Below are 21,760 nucleotides of genomic sequence, written 5' to 3' on the forward strand. Positions count from 1 at the left end.
TTATTTAAATACAATTTAGCACTGATTTTATCCTTAAGGTGTGTTTTCAAGTGATTCAAACTTCATTTGATTTTTCACAACCTTCTTATATATTTTTATTTATTTATCATTCATTCCCCAAATTTTTAATTTCTTTCTTTAACCATTCAATGAACATTTTGATTATCTTCATTTATTTTTCGGTTTTACTTTTCTATGCTCTATATTCTATTTGCTCCCTATCCGGTGGAGTTGGAAGGGGCACGAGGTACTACCACTAGCCTCCCTCTTGTGCCGTCCCTAATATGCCCTGCACCGAATAGTTGGGTCAAATAGTGCCGGGTACTACCACTAGCCTCCCCATTGGCACCATCCCTATGATGAGCAATATAGAAGGTTTAAAATGTTCACTTCAACCTTTTCCTGTAATCAATTACGGATTTTATCTCTTCCAAAGGAATGTTCATATTAGTCTCACAAATGTGCCGAATGTATTATGCTTGTTTTGCTTTTCCTTAAGATTGAAGTATTTGCCTTTACTTAGATTTTACTTCTCTTGAATAATATCCATTTTCTTTTCTTTACCTCTCTCTCTTTTTGTTATTTTCAAGTAGTTACATGAAAGAGCAGAATAAAGAATTAATCTAATATGCTGCATATAAATATATATCATGCAAACAGCATTTTCATTATGCCCAATGATTCATAGCTTATCACAAGTTATTTTGAATTAGAGATTTGAGGCATAAACTTGTGTATTTCATGGTTATGCATTATATAGGAAAAAGTAAACTTCAATTTAATCACACCATGAAACAATCATCACTAGCATGAGAATGAAGCATGATATCAAGATGATCAGCAATTAAAGGTTTAATCATGCTACCATATAATTTCAGATTATTGATTTTGCTCAACTAACTCACAAGAGAAGAGTTTAGATTACCAGTGTATTTAGCATTCTTCAAGCCAAATACCTTTTAGATTCTTTACACCCTTGGCTGAAGAAAATCTCTCTCCTTTTTTTGTTTGCAAAGGAATGTTTATTGTATCTTTCATCAAGGTGTCCTTCAAGTTGAAATTTCTTGCTCATAAATCCTGTATCATTAATAAACTCTTTTTCTTTCTTGAAGGAAAGTCATTAGTTTCTTCAAGATACAAAACATTCATACAATATATTTCTTTAGCTAGATGACTCAACATAAGATATGACAATAATTGAATATTAAGTCACTTTACTCAAGAGATTGTCTAAATATAAGCAAGCACAAGTCACTTGAACTAAAGAGATAACTTCATTAAGTAAAATGGTTCAAGGACAAGCATGTGAGGCAATAGAAAGATTCATCAAGATCAAATCAATTTCTTATTATCAGAAGCAATTTAGCTTAGATTCTATTTGCTTAAGATAATTATTAATAAGATATACCAGTTAAGTTTTAATCAAATTATCTTAAATAGTTGTGTCTATCAAAATTCTGATTGTTACATAGAATCAAAATGATAAACTATATTCTCAATAAAGGATCTAGTTTTAATAAGAATAGTATGAATTGATATCTCTACAACTAGTATCTTTTCATTGAATATTCTATATGCATTGCTTGAAGAGTAATATCCAAAGGAATATTTGTTTTACCAGATTTGACATTATTTTCATAAGAATATATCAAGCATGACATGTATGACTGAAAAATATAAAAGATATATAATATATCATTTTCTATTTTTCAGAAGATCAAAAGGAGTTTTCTAATAGAAACCATATGTATGACAAGCAATGATGATAGCTTTTAACAGAAATCATTTAAGTAGATGACTATCATACAACATTGTCTTTTTCATTTCTTCAAGGATTCTATCAACTCTATTTTATTTATGGTGTTCTTGGTGTAGAAACAATTGTATTCAATATTATTTTCTGTGCACAACTCAATAAGAAATTGGTTTTCAAAACTATGCCATGATACAATTTTATTTTCATAGTTTGCAAACCTTTTTCATTTGAACCCTTTTTGTGAGTTTGTGCCAATGCAGAAAATATTTCAATTTAAGTGTCAAGAATAAAACCAACATTAGCTTTGAGAAATCATCCATAATTACAAAATTAGAGAGCTTATCTCCTAGGTTCACAATCCTAGAGATCCAAATAAGTTCTTATGAAGAGTTTTCAAAGGCTAAAAGGTGAAAACAATATTTTCAGATTTAGAAATGATTCTAGTTTGTTTTTCTAGATGACATACATAGCAAACTTTGACCTTGCAAAGAATAATCTAAGTGAACCAATGACAAGGTCTTTTGAGATCAAGTCCATACTAGTATGAGTTGATTTTATATGCCAAAATTAGACTCTTTAATCTTGGTATTCTTAATGCATATAAAAAAAAAATTATACCAAGTAGACATTCTTATGTTTGTGATCAATAGAAGATAATGTCATGGATAAGACCTCTCAATCAAGCATATAGAGAATTTAAAGAGTTATTCTAAGAGTATTGATTAAGCAAGTTATCCATCAATAACTGAAGCATAATATAGAAAGATGGAGTGATTTGGATATATTTTCTTTTCATGCCAAAAGTATCACTTATATCACAGAAATGATTAATACCTGCAATTTATGTTTTAATTGGATACTAAGGCAAAGAGAATGATGATATATGCAAGGATTACTAATTTCATTATTCTTTTCATTTCAATTACTTTTCTTAAGTATATTTTAAGTTTCATTCTTTAATATATGTCTAGAGCACCCAATGTCTAAATTAACATCTTTTGGTTGGAGCCTTGAGTGCTAGATATACTTACAGAAAATATTCAGATTTTCAACTTAGGAACCCAAGCTCTTTTGGGTCCTTGTAGGTTAGCTATTATTGTTCCTTTTGGAACCCATATTTTCTTAATAGCTATTTTGTCCATAGACTTGCAAATTTTAGGATTACAAGGAGTGAATTTCTGCATCATCTTGTTAAATTTGACAAACATAGATTTAACATGAGTAGTAGATAAACTTACAATTTTCTGTTTTTGCCTATTAGGTTCATCAGATAAATTAAAATCTGTTTTAGGACAGATAGTAGAGGATTTAACACACATGTCATTAAGGGATTTTTGTGTGTACCAAGATTGATATCCTAATCCAGCCTTTTCAAATTCAGCTCTTTGATTATTTATCATTAAGTTCAGTTTTTCAGAGCTGATAGTAGATTTTTCAACTATAGACTTAAATTTGTTAACTTCTTTAGTTAGCCTTTCATTGTCTTCTGAAAGTAATTTATTATTTTTCTGAGTTATATCATAGCTTTCAGCAAGAGATAGATTTTTCTGATTTAGCTTTTTATTCTTTAACCTAAGCTTCTTATATTCAAAGTATAGATCATGAAGAGCATCATGAAGTTCATCAAATGTAAAATCAGATTGAGCTTCAGTATGTACTTGATTTTTGAATGAGAAATCACTTTGTGTTCGAGTACATACCTCATCTTCAGGTGCTCCAAAGCATAGATTTTCAGTTTCAGTTTGATGCTCTTCTTCTTCGGAACTAGTTTCAAATTTACTAGAAACGTTAGTGCATTCATATTTAACTTCAAGCATATTCCATATTTCCTTAGCAGTTATGCAAAAAGATATGCTATTAAGTTCACTATCATCTAATGCACAATATAGAATATTCATGGCTTTTGCATTTTGCTGAGCCCTTTCTTTATCATGATTAGTGTTTGTGTGTAGCCCATTGACTATGATACTCCATAAATCGTAGTCATGTGCTTGAATGAAAATGCGCATGCGTGCTTTCCAATATGTGTAGTTTATACCATCAAATAGTGGAGGTCTATCAATTAATTGTCCCTCACTCATAGAATATCCCACTTGGGTTGTCATGATCTTTAACTCTTGATTGTGAGATCAATGAGTACTATTAGAGCACCTTGCTCTGATACCACTTGTTGCCCAAGGTGACAATCCAAGAGGGGGGGGGGTGAATTGGTTTCTTCTAAATTTTAGTGCTTTTAAAACTTTCTTAGTTAAATGCGATGGATGCTTTCTTAGGTTATTTGAGTGAGTTAAACTAATGCAAGAATAGAAAGTAAAGCAAGAGAAAATGAAAGCACAAACACAATCCAAACACAACAATATATAGTGGTTCGGTGCTCTCCTTAGCACCTACGTCCACTCCCCAAGCGTACCCTTGGGAATTCACTATAATCTCGCGGATTACAGTTGGATTGTTTTCCGGGCTCACAATCCAAAAATCTTGTTGGTTTTACGGGATCACCAACGAACCTATACAACTTTGGTTTTCCGGGTTCACCAAAAATCTTGTTGGTTTTGCGGGCTCACCAACGAACCTTTACAACTTTGGTTTTCCGGGTTTACCAAAAACCTTTGTTGGTTTTGCGGGCTCACCAACGAACCTTTACAAAGTATTCAAACAAATGAAAAGAAAAGATTTAAACTCCTAAATGAGCATATGAAACAATATAAACTACAAAGAAGAGTTAGAAAGTATTTATCGCTTTGAAGTGGCTTTGCTCTTCTTTGTCAAGGATGCTTCACTCTTCAAGGGAGGATGGAGCTCTTGATGCCTCTTTGAATCTGCTCAATCCCTTTCTTTGATTCTTGAATGAAGCCCTTGGATGAAGCTTGCCTTGCTAGGGTTCTCTCTTGAATGCACTTGATGTATTTTCCCAAAAGCTTGCTTCCTCTGATGAATACTCCCTCTTAAATACTTCTCCAACCTCCAAATAGTCCTTTCTGACCGTTGGATTGAAGAAACTAGCCGTTTATAGCCGTTGGGAGTCCAAAAAGCATTTCTGCACAACTAGCCGTTATGTTCAGCCCGTGTTTGGGTCGGCTCAACCTGTCCTTGGGTCGACCCAACCTTCACTTGGGTCGACTCAACCATTTCTTGGGTCGACCCTCTCAGAAAACACAGAAACTTGAAATTCAGCCTTCTGTTGCCTTGGGTCGACCCAACCTTTCTTTGGGTCGACCCAAGGTCAGCTTCAGAAAATTCAGAGCCTTGAATTTCAGCCTTTCTTCACTTGGGTCGACTCAACCTTTCCTTGGGTCGACTCAAGGTTTACTTGGGTCGACTCAACTTCTTCTTGGGTCGACCCTCTCAGTAAATCCAGAGAGCATTCTTCCTTTGCATTTTGAGGTTCTTTGGAGGTTGGGTCGACTCTTGCTTACCTTGGGTCGACCCAACTCACTGTTCATTTGTGCTGTTTTTGCAGGAGTGTGCCAGATGATTCCTCGATATGCCGGGGTCGACCCAATCAACCTATGGGTCGACTCAATCCACACTTTGCTGCATTCTCAAGGTTAGTTTCATCCAAATGAACAAGACCATATATATATTTCCAATTAAGCAAATGTACTGAGAGCAATGAACTTATAAATGAAGTATCAATTTTAACTTATAGCATACTCTAGAGAATTGCTTGTTAATCATCAAAATAACACTATCATCCTCATAGAGGCCCAGAGCATCATCTTGGAGGGAGACTTAGCAGAGGTGATTAAATGGATTTTATAGGAAGGGCCAGGGGGTTCGACCACCCACTTCTAGAGGACGTCCGGCAGCCACTGCAGGAGTGTAATGTCTTACAAGTTGTGCATATGTTTCGGGAGGCAAACAGAGCTACCGATTGGGTCACCTCCTTTGCTGCTTATCATTCTAAAGAGATTCTCTGAACTCGCTTTGTATCTGTTCCTCCACCTCTGTGGAGTATTTTGCTCCTTGACTCAGAAGGTGGTAGTCATGCGAGACTAGTGTGAGCTGCCGATGTACCAAAAAAATAATAATCACGGAGCATCACATTGTATAAGAGATTCTTGAATATTGTGCAACTATTCAAAACATTACATTATGCCTAGGATAGTGTACCTTACTTGTAAATCATTCTTTATTTTTTCTTTCTATAACATTGATCTTGCCTACTATAAATTTACAAGCAATAGATGAATCAAGCGTGCCCTTTTACCTCAAACATCTAGCCTCATTGATTCCTCTAGCTCCAATTTCTACATATAATCCTAGCTAAATTAGGACTCATGCAAGATTGCTGGACTGATGACTTGTGGAAGGAAAGGTATTGGGCCTGCCCCCCTGGACTCCCTCAGATTCTCTCTGCCATCAGAAAACTTAAGACAGAGCGGTTGACATGGTGACCCCTTAGTTGATCCTAATGTGATTAGGAGGGACAAGAACCACTCCACCACTACTTATGGTTAATGTAATAATTCTCATTGTAGTCACTGCCATGGATGATGGCTAGTCTCTCAAACATGACTTCCCATGTATTGCACAATGGCCATAATTCAGACAATCAGTATGATAAACCGAAATTGCAACCCAAGCAACCCAACCAATTAAAGTCGAAGTTCCATAGTCCCTAGGCATTTCTCATTATATTCACAATTTTGTATTTTATTACTTCTTGTAAATGTATCATTCTTCAGATTAGTGCATAACTTTTGTAGGAAGATAAAATTATGCAAACAAGAAATTCTCTGATATTATACTTGTCTATGATGTTGTGCTCTGTTTGCTTTGTGGGTTCTCATGTGATTTAACATGTAACCTTTGACTCTTGCTGCTCTGTATTGATCTTTTAGATCTCACACCTCTGGGCTGGTTTATCATTAATTTTAACTTACAGTAATAAAGAAATTGGACTTCTATTGATTAAGTTTTTATAATCACATGAAGAAAAAAAAAGTGAAAAGAAGAAAAATCTTGGAAACCAGAAATCAGTTTACATGTTTATATACTATAAAATGCAGAGCAAAGTCGAAATTGGTATGGATAAGAGTTGATCCTTTCTTGAGATTCTCATCAGTGTATGAATTATTAAAATTTAGACTATAGCATGCAAAATACAAGCCAGATGATTCTATATCTAAATGGATCATGATGAACCTCTAGGCACTTGAAAAACAATACTATTCATAGTGATTGAAATCAAATATTTACATATTTTTGAATTGTAATAATATTGTTTAATATACTCATTACTCACATATTTTGGGAGTCTTTCGTGAGAACATGTCCTATTTTTTTCACTTATTATTACTAGAACTAGGTTATACATAAATTTGGGGTTCAAACAATAGTCCAACAATCTTAGGTAATCATATGGCAAATCATCAGATAGTTAGAGAAGATGTAATCTAGAAGATAAAAGATTTAATGATGAACTAGTTTAAGATTTTAAAGCATCAATAACATAAGAATCATGATTAGATGCCAATAAAGTATTATTAATAACAATTATAGAATTGAGATCATATATTATCCATATACCAATAAAGATAAAAACATGATCTTAAAATTTAAAATGAACTTATAATCCAATGGGGATAACAATGGAATCATAATCAATATATGAATGAAGAAATGGTTTCCACTTGCCCAAATGTTTAATATACTATTCTTAAGATTATAGGCATTTAAAAGAAACGAAATTATACTATTTTACTAATTTTCACTGAGGATTGAAATTAAATGAAATTTAAGAGGAAATGGACTGATTCTAAATTATGAATATGGTTGTAATTATATCATATCAAAATCATGAAATGAGAAGACTTGGTCATGATACATGCATACATACACACACACATACACATTATAGTTTATAATAAGATCATGAGCATATTGAATCAAGACCATAAAATCTAAATAGATTTTGATAAGTGGTGGTTGTATGATTGGATACTCACACAGAATTTTTTTTCTTGGTAGAAAAATAAGAAATTCTTAATGGTTGATAGTACCTTCCCGAGCCACACTCAAGGAAGTGACAATAATGGTTTGCCTCCAACATGGCACCACAGGCAATTCTTGATTAAACAAAGCTATCTTTAATACAACAAGGAGAAGTCTAAGACGTCCCAATATGCCTTAAATTCCATCACACTCACAGCTGCCTAGTTTAAACCCTAAAGATCTAAGAGCCATTCTCTAATATCATTTTAATCTGTCATGCCCTGACCAGTTAGTCTGAGTCGACACATGACAGACGATCATATATCTTGCAGGGATTGACCCCTTACAACATGCTGCAAGTAATGGAGTTATATAGATCAAAATTTTTAATAAAGTTTCAAATTTCATAATATCAATTTTTTTAAAAAAATAAACCAAAAGACACTGCCTCAAAGTAGCCCATAGAGGTGGGGATAGTAAGATCAATAGAGGTGGGAACAGTAAAAGAATGAGCTTTGCAGTCCAATGAGTAAGAATTTACCCCAATTAGTTGATAAAATATTGATAAAACATTAATTAAACATGATTATATGAAATCATCAAAAGTATATTGCAATTTTAATCCAAATTTTGCAAGTCGCCGATAATTTCAACTACTTAACAAATAATGATTTGTAAATGAGACAGAATATTTAAATAGTATTAAAACCATTCCTAAGCATCGCCAATGAGTTTTTCAAATGTAAAAAAATGCAAATCGTTACTAATCTTTATAAATATGACCATAACTAACCCCATGAAAATGCCGGAATTATATTTAGCCCTATGGTGCAGGTCCAAAATCATATTTAATTATGTTGTAGGCTTAGAAGAAAACTAGATTCTATGTGTAAGCAATGCCAATAATTAGCCCTGCTAGTGAGGCCTAGATCATAGTCAAGACTTTCTCATACTACGAATTTTATGAATCATATCTTCAAACCATTCTATTTCAGTATTTCCAATGGCATATGGAATGTATGTGAAATTGAACCATTCCAAGTATAATTCAAAGAATTGTTGCAATTCACGGCGGGTTTTGGCTAGCCCCTCACCTCTTATCCGTTGTTGTAAAACATGGTATAATCTAAACTCAAAGGACACTCAAATTGGTTTCCACAAATTTGATTGGCGTTTATGTTTATTTTGTAAGTTTGGTGTTCTCATACTGGGCTAGCTATTAGGATAGCCCTGGTCCCAGTTACAAACAAAACTAAGCTGGAGGCTAAGCAGGATCACAACCGTTCACCTCTCCCCTTAAATCTTACCTATCATCACAACCGTTCATCCTTCGGACCCCTTTGCACGTGCCCGTTATGGCAACCCAGGATACGGTGATCGCAATACGACCTGGTCAAAGATTCACCCCTCCAACGGCTATATTCCCCGCGAAGCCTTTGAGGGTTTTGAAAAGCCAAAAACCCTAACACCGTCCTCCGTCAATAAAAAAGGGATCACCACATCCCAAACCAATCAGTCTCAGCAAAAAGAAAAAACTCTCAGGAGAACGAGAAAGGGCTCTTTTCTCGAACTTCTCCCTGCAACGATCTCAATCAGTTCTCCCTCAAAGAAAAGCTCTCGTTTTGCGTTCTTCTTCATTCTGAGTCCTTTAGTTTCTTTGTTTTCTAATTGTTCTGCTCGCTAACGTTTTCTTTGGTGCAGGGTTTCTCTTTATCTTAGTTTTAATCTGTGTAATTATTTCTTTATTTTGTGTTCTAGTCTTTGTTTTCTTGTATTTTTGTTTGCTGCTAGCAATGGATGCCGGAAGTTTCTCTTCTTGCATCTTTTCCGAGAAGGCCCGGCCTGCATCTCGCCACCCTCTTCGAGAAGGCGGTTCAAGGCCTTACATGCCTTCTCTCCTCTCTTCATCGAAGGATTTTTCTTCCCGGCAGAGCGTAAGCATCATCTTTCTTTTAAAGAATATTTGTGATCGGCAGGAATTAGTTCTTTTCCATACATATGGGTTTTGTCTCGTTGTCCTATGATTTATATGCATATGTTCTTTGTCACTCAGATGTTTGTTAAAAGTTCTATGTGATTTCAAGAAATTTTTTTTGTTTTGCCCCTTTTTCTGTTCCTCAGACGTTTTCTTTCCTGATTTTTGTGGAAAATTACTGGTTCATGTCATCATCTTGGCTTGGATTTATTTCAGGGCTATGCTGATGTTTCCGTGCTTTGGATTCGATTTCTTGGCCTCCTGATATTACGAGTCCTTTTGAAAGAATTCTTTTTGCCTCTTTTCTGTCCCTAAGACATTCTCTTTCCTGATCTCTGTGGAAAATTACTGGTTCATATTTGGCCTCATGGAGAAAACATTTGTTTTTAGGACTATACTGATGTTTCTGTGCTCTGCATTTGATTTCTTGGCTTGCTGATTTTACGGGTCCTTTCGAAGATTGCTTTCCTTATTTGGTTTCATCTTCTCCGTATCATCTAAACATTCTTTGCAGTCTGTGATCAAATCTTTTCTCCTGGTCACCGTCCCTCTCTTGGATGTGTGCTTTTCTTGCAATCTCTTGAAGGTTCTATTCCTTTATGGAATTCTTGATACTCTCTTCTTTTGGTGTTCCATTTTATGGTTTGTGTGTGAAAATACTGCTTTCTTGGGCTTACTTTTCCTTTTTGGTCAATTGAAGGGAGGAGATAGATTCATTCCGGACCGATCTGCCATGGATTTTGACATGGCCTACTACCTGCTAACAGAGAGAAGGAAAGAGAAGGAGAACGCTGCAGCTGCATCCCCATCCAAAGGGACATACAGAAGGCTTCTTGCCGAGAATCTTCTGAATAATAGAACTCGAATTCTTGCTTTCAAGAGTAAGCCCCAGGCACCTGCGGAAGGTATCCTCCAAGAAGCCCACTCCAATGCCTCTTCCCATCCGTCTAAGTCTGCAAAGCCACAGAGATACATTCCCCAGGTGAGTTTTCTTCTTCTTCAGCAACGTCTTGTTCTCTATATTTCGTTCTTCTTGGCCTAATGCTGTTGTTTCTCTTCTCAACTTTCTTGGGTTTCTTGATCATTGGCAGTCTGCTGAGAGGATTCTTGATGCACCAGACCTTGTTGATGACTAATATCTGAATCTGCTGGATTGGGGAAGCAGCAATGTTCTGTCGATCGCCCTTGGGAACACGGTGCATCTCTGGGATGCTTCAGATGGATCTACGTCCGAGCTTTTCACCGTGGACGAAGATGTGGGTCCTGTCACTAGTGTCAGCTGGGCTCCTGATGGGCGCCATATTGCTGCTGGTTTGAACTCCTCCGACATCCAATTGTGGGACTCGAGCTCCGGCAACCTGGTTAGTGTCATTTCTCTGCCCCCTTATTTTTGTTTGCCTATTCTTTGGGTTCCTGTGAAATTTAAATTCTTTGGGTTCTAGATAGTGTACTATGCAGTAGTTCTTGATTCCTTGTTGTATCCAAAGTGATGGTTCCTGTGGTTTCTAAATACTTGTTTCTTATAAATTTGCAGTTGAGAACTTTGAGAGGAGTCCATGGATCTCGAGTTGGATCTCTTGCTTGGAATAACAACATACTCACAACAGGGGGGATGGATGGAAAGATCGTTAATAATGATGTGAGAGTAAGGTCGCACATTGTGCAGACCTACCGAGGACACCAGCGAGAGGTCTGCGGGTTGAAGTGGTCAGGCTCAGGACAGCAGCTGGCGAGTGGAGGCAATGACAACCTGCTTCACATATGGGACCTATCCATGGCCTCTTCAAATCCATCTCCAGGCCAGAATCAGTGGCTCCACAAGTTGGAGGACCACATGGCTACGGTTAAGGCCCTTGCTTGGTGTCCCTTCCAGAGCAACTTGCTCGCATCCGGTGGCGGCAGCGGCGACCGGTGCATCAAGTTTTGGAACACCCGTACCGGGGTCCGGTTGAATTCAGTGGACACCGGCTCCCAAGTGTGCTCCTTGTTGTGGAATAAGAACGAGCGCGAACTGCTGAGCTCTCATGGCTCTACTCAAAACCAACTGACTCTCTGGAAGTACCCTTCGATGGTGAAGATTGCGGAGCTCACGGGCCATACTTCTCGGGTTCTCTTCATGGTTCAGGTATGTTTGATATTTTCTTCAGACTTAACATAGTTATAGATTTCTGATGACTTTATTTATATGTTATAAATTTGATTGTTGATGGGGTCTATTTCTATTGGAATTTGAAGAGTCCAAATGGGCGCACAGTGGCATCTCTGGCGGGGGATGAAACGTTGAGATTTTGGAATGTATTTGGAACTCCTGAAGCACCAAAGCCTGTTGCAAAGACAGCTAGTACAGGACCCTTCTCTAGTTTTAGTCACATTAGGTGAAAAAGGAGGTGGAGGAAGGGGATGGGTCTCCATCTGATCCTTGAAAGCATGTCGTAATGGAAAGAATTGGGATGGAAAACGTAGCCTGCTGCAAGGTAGTTGAAGTTTTGAAACATTTTGAAATTTAATGTCATCAGATTTTTGTCGCAGTCTATATGTATTAATCTTTGGTTTTCTCACGTATTTCGTTGCAGATCATAATACTGGCAGATCAACTTCTCTAGAAAGGTAAATTATTTCAAAAACCTCATAATTTACTCAAGCAATTTTGATTTTAAATTAAGATACAACAGATAAAAATTGATCTCATCAAGGCTTGAAATTTATTCTAAATTGGTGATATCAAATTTGTATAAATCTTGTGCTACATGAATTTAGTGTTAGTGATGCATGAATTTACATAAAACTTAGATTGAATTTAGTGTTAGTGAATATAAAACACACTTTATAAAAAAGAAAAGATAGGCATAGGTAGTAAAGAAAAAAAAAGAGAACATCTTATCTTTTGTTCTTAGGTTTTCACCACTAAATAATCTAATTATGGTAATTTAAGAAAAGATAGGCATAGATAGTAATCATCAAATTTACACAGAAATTTGACTTTTTTTTTAAACGATCAATAATAGTGGTTAAGTTTTGCGGCTAAAGTTTAAACCCATGGGAGCGGCCCCTGAGACCAGCCCCTTTTTCTCATCCTATAAAAAAATTACAAAATAAAAGAAAATAAAAAAATTAGTGCTACTTTCTGCAAATATTTTGCTTTTTTTTTTCTTTTTTTCAATTTTTTTTGGGTTTGAGTATCTTTTGATATTTCTGTTTATTCAATTTGGTAAGAAAGACTAAGTGGGGACTATGCACGATTAAATTTCCTAAGAAGGCCACTTAAGCGACCGACCCCCTATTTCATTCGAAACAGGGGTCGGGCGCTCAAAAAAATTACAACTTCGTAAGTAAAGTCGGCATATTGATTACTGACTTCACTTACGAACTGACAAATATTTTAAGCGGCCGACTCTGTTTCAAACGCCTAAGCGGCCTTCTTTTCCGGCGCTGGCCTCCTAGCAGGCTCCACCAGCATCCCTCCCTCCCTCCCCCGCTCTCTTTCTCTCTTTTTCTCTCTCGTTCTGCCTCTTCCATTGGTCGGTTGCTTAAGCAACCCTTCTTCCCTAGCGTCGGCCCCCTCACGGCCTCTGCCAGGCTCCGCAGGCCCTCCGCCGGCATCCTCTTCCTCTCCCTCACTCCTCCGCTCGCTCTCTCTTTCCTTCTCCCTCTCCGACTTCGAGAATGCATCCCATTTTCTGAGCCGAAACCGTATCGGTGAGTCACCGGTACGGTTCGAAACAAGCGGAACCGGCCGGTTTGGGTTGGTTTCGTCGACGTTGGTTTAAAAGGACTACTATAGAGCTAGATAGTAAAAAATAATAAAATAAACTATTTATATAAAAGTACTAGATATATTATTAAACTATGAAAATGAAATGAGATACCTAGTTAAATTTATTTAGTGATTAGTAGCAACTTTGCTGTCAACTGTAGGCATAGAAACATGGAAGCCAAATATCAATTGGCATAATGATGCTAGCATAATAATGACACCAGCCTGACACTCACATGGTTTGCTTGGCAGACACTGGCAGACTAGCATGCCGAGTTCAAGCACACAACCAGTATCATGTCAGTGCTACATGCCCATAAGGCACTGGCGGCATGTAGCACTGGCATATATATAGTCATCCTGTATGGATCAGCACTTAAATCCAAGAGCAGCAAGGGTTTTAACTGTGATAATTAAAAATAAAATGATAAATAAGATGAGCTCCAGAGGAGGCCACAAAGAGAATTGAAGTGAATGAGGCCAAAAAGAAAAATTTCCTTTGGCAATGAAGGGTTACACTAATACTGCTTATTGCGAGAACAAACATAAAGATTGGAAGGTGGAAAAAGGTTCACTTTTCTGTAATCTTTGCATACATAGGTGCATCTTCATGGACCATGTTCTAGGTAGCATAATGCCTTGAGAAGAAGCTACATGTAGCATTACAAACTACAAACCCAATTTAATTTTTAGATTAAGTTAGCTAATATAAATGATATATCATTTTGATTATTTAATTCAGGTAGAATGTATTAAGCATTGCACATGCAATTTAAAAAAAAAGGAAAAAGAAAGATGCCAGATCACCATTGAGAAGCACCTAGGCAGATTAAATGGCTATTTAAGTGTTTGAGCAAAGTTCAACAGCCAACCAAACTAAAAGGACATATGACATTTAGGTAGGAAAGGCTTAAGTGGTTTAGCACCATATAGCCATTTAAGCGGCCAACTAAGCACTTAATGGTTGTTTTTGATAAGCATTTGAATGGCTGTCAATCCTAAAAACATTATTCTCTTTTATCTATTTGTTCGTAAGTGTAACATGTGAATACAAGGGCACAATGTAGTATGGCATCTATTCTTTCTGGCAAGGACAATAAGTGAACTTGATGAAGCTCCAGCTGTCTTCAAGAGTACAAAAGAGAAAAATCTTTTCAGTCTCCCAAGTACTCAATTTTGTCAGCTAGCCTTTCCACTATACCTCTTCATGGAATTTAAAGATCAAGGGAACAAGAAACCTTAAAACCCGACTTGCTTGACATAAAAGGAGAAGATATCAAGGTAAATAAATATAGAATACAATGATAGTGTTATGCATCCAATATCAGAACTGATGGATTAGGCCAACCTTACGATCAGCATTCATCAATTTCATTGGTTTACATGCTTGTCCAAAAATGCATTGGCCAGATTGCTGAAAGTCACATTAACACCTTCAGCTGCAGCATATTTTCTTATTACTTCAACAACTTCCGGTTTCAGGATCTCTTTCTTAGTAGAAGGATTGCAGAGATAGTATAGAGCTCCAAGAGCATAACTCACCTGCAATTTACATTTGATATTAAAAGCCAAGAAAAATCTCAAATTGTACAGCTGAAATAAAATTAATTTATTTGCTGGCAATTGAGCCGGTTGCAGTTGCACAAATCCTGAAAGTAAACTGCAAACACCCAAAGAAGCATTTTAGAAGCCTATAATTGCAACTGCAGGCTGCTTTAAACGACAAAAAAAAGTCTAAATATTGTAATTGGAATTGCATGCAAAATCGGCTGCAGATCCAATTACAAGATTTATTTCAGTTGGAAGCAGTCCTCAAAAGAGTCCCCTCACTACCTACAAAATTGAATTTAATATATAATATAATTTAAATATACTAAATATATTAGTTATATCAATACATATATATTATAAAATATAATTTATTATTATAAAATATATATATATAACTATTATAACAGAAAATGATTTTTATAATATCATATTACTACGATAATTATTGTTATAATACTAGCAACAAAACAACTATAATGATCATAATATAATTATTCAATTATTATTTTTGCACCATAATGATTCTTATTATAATACAGAGAATAATAATATTACAATAACAACAAATACAATTATATTATAATATCTATTTATATAATTATTAGTTATTATAATAATATATATAATAAACATATAATTATGATTGCAGTAATATAATCAAATTATTTTATATTGATATAAATAATCTAATATTAATTTAATAATATTATTTTATTAAATATAAAAATAATATGATTATTATTATACTATAATACAAAAAGTAAGCAATTTACTGTTTTTTGAGGGGGTTTAGTAGGGTTATCTTCCATCATCATACAACCAAACAGATGTAATTGCATTTGCACTTTCTGACTATAGACATGCAGATACAAATAGTTTTTGAGGGGGTTTAGTAGGGTTATCTTCCATCATCATACAACCAAACAGATGTAATTGCATTTGCACTTTCTGACTATAGACATGCAGATACAAATAGTTTTTGCAACTGCAATACTAATTGCAGCATTTCCAATTGCAGTCTGTATCTGAAATACATGCAATTGAGTTGCAGGAAACAGTCCCTTGTTTCAAGAAGATTAGAATTTATTTATCAAAGTGACCTACCATACACAACAAAACCAATTAAACACTTAGCTTCTAAGAAAGCAAGTTGCCATAATGCCATCCTGTGATGGCTACATAGGTTAGCCATCTGGTATCTGTTTTCTTTTTAATATTACTTCAAGTCTATTCATTTGGAGGACAAAGTGAAATCGAGCCATCTCTAACGTATGTTTCCAAGTAAACATACTTACAGTGTTGATGTTTCCAGGTAAACATACTTAGTGCTTATGTTTCCAGGTAAACATACTTACAGAGTTTATGTTTCCAGGTAAACATACTTACAGTGTTTCTAACGGGGCTAGATAAGCATTGTACGATCAAAGGGATTCCACCCCACTGGATAATAACTGCAGAATTTGCTGGATCTGCAGCACAGCCAGTAATTCAAGTTATTGTGCATGCTTATCTTGACAAATAAAACATGCAAAGTTTATCAATTTTCTATATAAAAATCACAGAACTACACCTAATGTAATAAGCTATTGTATAAAAACATTAAACTATGCCAAAGTGAATGTGGATATACATCTACAATGAACAAAAAGAAACTGCTGGCTGTTTTTTCACATTTCATATTAGAAACAAAAGCTAATTCTCTGCCACAAACTAACTGATTTTTGAGTTCAAATTGCTCACCAACACATGAGTTACAGATACCGCCAACCCCAAATTCAACTAATTTTTCATTTGGCTCCGTTATACAATCGAGGAATAGCTCCAAAACATTAAGCTGTATAAACAACATATTCTCTGAGCATAACAAGAGAGTATCCATATTCAGGTCAATAAATATTCAAGTTCAGTACCTGGCGCAGAAATGTATAATTGTAGGGGTCGTATGCGAAGTTAGCCAAATGGGCAACAATTCTCTCTTTCGATTCTGTCACATGATGAGATGATAGAAAGCCATGAGTCAAAATGGGCCATGGTCCATTATCAAATTCCAGTAAATGTAGAATTCTACAGTACTAAAGAAATGCAGCACTGAGATATTTCAGCAAACAAAAATCTAAACATGGAATACACATGCTATCACAAGTCATGTGTGCATGTGCATGCCCCATGTTTGTCTTATCTCCTGAAGACATGCATTTCTAGAATTTTTTGTACAGTCAATCCAAAATCTAGCAATATTTATAACAATTAACAATATATTTTACTGACATATGAATGTCATAATAATGCAGGTAAGCAATTACTCACTGCTTTTAGCCCACAGCCCCATTCATTTAAATTCACTTGTTACCCAGTTTGCCGCTGTAAAGTTAGCTTGTCTAACAAAAAACTAGATTTAAGCAGTTAAACAAACAAATCACAACAAAATCTATGCAACTGACTTTCTTGGCAGTATCTTGGATCAACTCCTCAACTAGATTTCGTATTAATGCAAGCTGAACTTTCTAGATCAAATTAAATCAGTATGATGGAACCATTGACACCGATTTAATGAATACATTATCTTATCCAACAAATTTTTAAGGCAGCATGCTAAACAGCAAACGATAGCTCGATATGTAACATTAGAACCCAAACCAATGTGTAGAATACTCCCACAAAGCATATAAATTAGCTCATCACAGTCTTCTAATTGGTTTCCTCCATAAACATCTCTTCTAGCAACTCAGAGAATCTCTAACAAATTAAATTCTGAACTAAGATCACAAATGAAAGCAAATGACAGAAATAGGGCTTGATGCCACTCCCAATCCTTGGAAGCTGGGAAAGATGGACTCAAGCAGGAAAAAAGAAACAGTAGAGGGAAATTCTCAAGGAGCTCGATAGAAAAGAAAGATAAAGAGGAATGTGTTCACCATGAGAAGAGGGAACTCAATGCAAGCAAGAGAGTGATAAAGAAAAAGAATATAAGAGCACAATGAAGATACAGAGGGAAGAAAATGGTTAGAGGGAAGAAGTGAGAAAGCAGGAAGGAGTATCCATTCCTTTGTCTCTCCTAGCATTAGAAATACCTCTCTAAAAGGAGATGTCCTTTTCATGAAGTGAGATTCCTTTGTGGGCTTTGAAGAAGTGATGTCCATTGATTGCATTATTTGCTGTCGGATCCCTTACGGGCACCAAAATATATCAGTTGTTTAATTTGGTCTAATATGGACCTTACTTCAAATAAAACACTTTGTAGTTAGAGCGTTGGACCCACTTAAGTGGTAATGTGCTAGTTACATGATGACCTAAGTTAGGATGTGGATCTACCACCCCACCACTCAAAGTCATATGTAACTAGTAAGGTGAAAGAGTGGTCGGAAGCATAGTTTTCAACCTTTAAGGAGATTTTTTTTTTTTTTTAATAAAAGAGTGAGTGCTTGGAGTCTCTCAGAAAAGGGAACAAGGAAAATTTTCAGCTGTCATTTGTTTAAGGAGGTCTTTTGCTCCCGGAGTAAAGAAGCCAACAAGGAGTGAATTATAGAAGTTCTACATAGTTGTTCTCTTATCAAACCTGAAACATGCCAAGAATATTGCATTCGTAACGACTTAGTGCACATGAGATATATACCACTTATTATTTAGAAAGAGTGCTTTGTGAAAGCAAATAATTTAAACAGTACATACAATGAAATCTATAACGAACTACACAGTTCATTTCAAGTTTAAACATATAAAAAATTGATAGTTAAATGAAGATAGTCTCAATATTTTTTATGAATACAGATGTTAAAGTTCAAGAATGTGGGAGTGAGTTTATATATTACACTTCATTGCATAGAGGGAAGGACACAGAAAGGTCAACAGCAGCATAGTTCACAATGTTTGAGAACTGACCAATATAAGTATATTAAGGTGGATATGTGCTATAACAAGGTAAAATCTTGCAAAAATAAATGATAGAGAAATAGAGACCAGGTTCAAATGGTATGACTATGCACAATAATGACCAAAACGACAATCTTGGCAAGGCCAGGGACCCAATCTGTGACTTTAAAGAGATGAGTGGAAACCCACAAAACCATCAAATGAATATACAGGAAGTGAATCATGAAAGCTCAAATTCGGCAAAGCTAATGGTCCTTCATAAGAAAGAAAGATGGTGGATTCACAAATCAAGACCCAACAACTATGGAAAAGCGCTTGTAGTTAACATGTAGCATAGTTTTGCAAAGAGGATGCATTGAACTTCAGATTTTATTCCTTCATAATCAGTCTTACAGCATAAACATGACTGTAGATATGCAATAAAAAAAAAAATACCCCCTCATAAAGATTCATCCATTTCCAGCTGAACATTAATAATGATAAGAAGGCACCGGCCGAGCACATTTACTGGTTTTGATTCTATTATACAACTAACAACAAAGCATCAATACACTGCTGCTTAATCCAGGTGACAGAAAAACAAAAGGCTATCTCATACCATTAACTTGATAAGCAAGTTTCTATAAACAAAGTAGATGCAGTACTCTGCTGATGATAAGTGCTCTCTATCAGCAAGTAATTCCAGAACCATGTATTCTCTACTAGAAGGATTCTAAGAGAAAACATGCACTCAATTATGTAAAACCACCAAAAAAAATTGCACAGCCAGACTAATACTCATCTATTACCTTCTTTGGATGTGCCCTGAAACTCGGTCACAAGCTCCTGCAACAAAAGAGGAATGCATTGGTAAGCAACAAATTCCAATTAACTAAAATGACGGAAAATCACACCACGCATACAACATAAATATTCAGGAGAGTAGCGCATAGATTGCTATTCTCAGGCCAAGAAACTCCAGTTGATATGACTATAACCCAATTCCATCAATTATTCATCAAAAAAAAAACTTTTTTTGTTTTTCTTTTTGTAGGCATCAAGTATTCCAAAATCACATCAATCAAAACTAAGTTTAAGAATATAAATTTCTAAGTGCTAACTGGCTAAGCTGGAAACATAAAGACCCATAAGGACTCCTCCACTAACATTTAGAAGAGAAGATAGGGTGAAGAGTGCATACCTGGAGGTATTGAACCCTGGGAGTGCCGTATTTCCCAGTGCGCTCCAATTGTCTCTGGTCATTGGTGAACATTGCGCAAGCACCCAAGAGATTTGTAAATAGGCCGGCGACCCCTCTTCTAGTCCTCTCCTCCTCTTCTCCGCCTCCCCGTAAATGGATCGGGATAAAAAAATAATAATTTTGACCTATTACATCATCTACCAGCTCAGAAAAATTTCTCAAAATCACTTCGTTTGAACTTATAACCATTTCTCAATGTCTAGAAGAGAACAAACAGTTGAACTTAAATCATAGAATGATGAAAAAAGAATCTAAAGACAGGAGATAACAACTCGAAATAGGGCCATTAGAAGGTGGAGTTGTCTCAAGTTATTTCCTTTATCCTCGAGAAAAAAGACATAATACGTTTCCCTTGAGATCAATAGAGAAAGATTACCAGGACTGTTGGAGCACGAGAGAGACGGAGGACTGGTGTTCGAAGGAGGAGGTGGCGGCGGCGGCGGCGGCAGGCGGAGAGAGGGGTATGGGACGCCTTCGGCGGTGGCAGCAGCGGACGCGGCTTGGCGTAAGAGGGAAAAAGTTTTTCGGAGACGTTCACCCGAGTGGAAGTAGAGGTCGGCAGAGTTAAAGGTCACAGCGATACGGCAGGTGGAGGGTCGGACTCCGGCAGGAGGCCAGGAGATGGAGCGACGGACGATGGACCTCAGTATTTATTATGTATGATTTATTTTGCTCTTGGGTCCGAGTAAGGCCCGTTTGGAAAAGTTTTTGGAGGGCCAAAAGGGCAAAAGGCTCTTCCTCCCTCTCCAAAAATATTTTTATATAAAATAAAAATATTGGATAAAAATTTTAAAAAATTGTTTTAGTTTTAAAAAAAAGCTTCATTTTGGAGCTTTTCAGAAAAACATTTTTTAGCCCGGTAGAAAGCTTTTTTCTTGACCAAAATATTCGTGATAAAATATAACAATTATATAAAATAACTCTTTAATAATTGTTTAACCAATTTTATCACCTAATTAGAAAATTTGTTATATTATAAAAAATTAATTTACGCTAATAATTATAATTATTTATTTTTATTGTATTATACTATAAATATAATATTATAATACATTATATCATTAATATATTATGTTAAATAATTTAATATTATATTAAATTATTATGCTATAGTATACAATATTATATTACTCTATTATAATAATATTATATTATATTACAGTAATATTATACTATATCATATATTTATGTATTAATATATATTATATTTTATTATGCTCTGTTGTAAAATACTATGTAATGTTCTTTTTGATCATTTTGTCATACCAAAAAAAAATTTGGTTTGTTTACCAAATATATATTAAAGTGGCACGGCATTTAAGAAATATAGTTACAAATAGCAAATAGCTTTTCATAAAAACTCTACTTTCAAAATCTCTACTTTCAAAAGATCTACTGCCAATAGCTCCTACAGGGCCTAAGTCGGCTCTTTTAGGTTCCATCTATGGTTATGACTCTCAAGATCTAAACCACCATCAAACGGTTGATATTACTTCAGAGCATAAAGTGGTCCGTTGACCATCTGGCGTAACGCGATCCCAAAGACGAGTTCACACGGTCCTAAGGCGCTGCATAGGGTCGAAAGAGGGAGGGGGAAAAAAACACGCGCACATTCCTCTCTACACATAGAGAGGCAATTTATACCCTAACTTATTGGATAAAATTATTTTTTAAAAA

At 35.6% G+C, this 21,760-nt stretch overlaps 1 protein-coding gene and 1 pseudogene across 3 annotated transcripts; one reads left to right on the top strand and one right to left on the bottom strand.

Annotated features, from left to right (window-relative positions):
• The first annotated feature begins 9,161 nt into the window (after positions 1-9,161).
• On the top strand, positions 9,162-12,223 carry LOC103723186 (annotated as a pseudogene).
• Positions 12,224-14,372: 2,149 nt separating this feature from the next.
• On the bottom strand, positions 14,373-20,757 carry LOC120106349 (armadillo repeat-containing protein 7-like). Of its 3 annotated transcripts, XM_039119344.1 has the most exons (8): positions 20,460-20,757; positions 20,024-20,208; positions 19,632-19,668; positions 16,884-16,957; positions 16,714-16,807; positions 16,360-16,442; positions 14,770-14,964; positions 14,373-14,676 (listed from the first exon to the last, which is right to left on the bottom strand). In XM_039119344.1, the coding sequence occupies exons 2-7, from the start codon at positions 20,093-20,095 to the stop codon at positions 14,794-14,796; spliced, it is 531 nt and encodes a 176-aa protein (XP_038975272.1). In that variant the 5' UTR covers positions 20,096-20,208; positions 20,460-20,757; the 3' UTR covers positions 14,373-14,676; positions 14,770-14,793. The 3 variants fall into 3 exon arrangements, with proteins under 3 accessions (XP_038975272.1, XP_038975271.1, XP_038975273.1); XM_039119343.1 differs by having other exon boundaries at positions 14,419-14,964; XM_039119345.1 differs by having other exon boundaries at positions 14,419-14,964; positions 20,024-20,220.
• Between the last annotated feature and the right edge of the window lie 1,003 nt (positions 20,758-21,760).

Source organism: Phoenix dactylifera, unplaced genomic scaffold, assembly GCF_009389715.1.
Source record: "Phoenix dactylifera cultivar Barhee BC4 unplaced genomic scaffold, palm_55x_up_171113_PBpolish2nd_filt_p 000532F, whole genome shotgun sequence".
Classification (NCBI taxonomy): domain Eukaryota; kingdom Viridiplantae; phylum Streptophyta; class Magnoliopsida; order Arecales; family Arecaceae; genus Phoenix; species Phoenix dactylifera.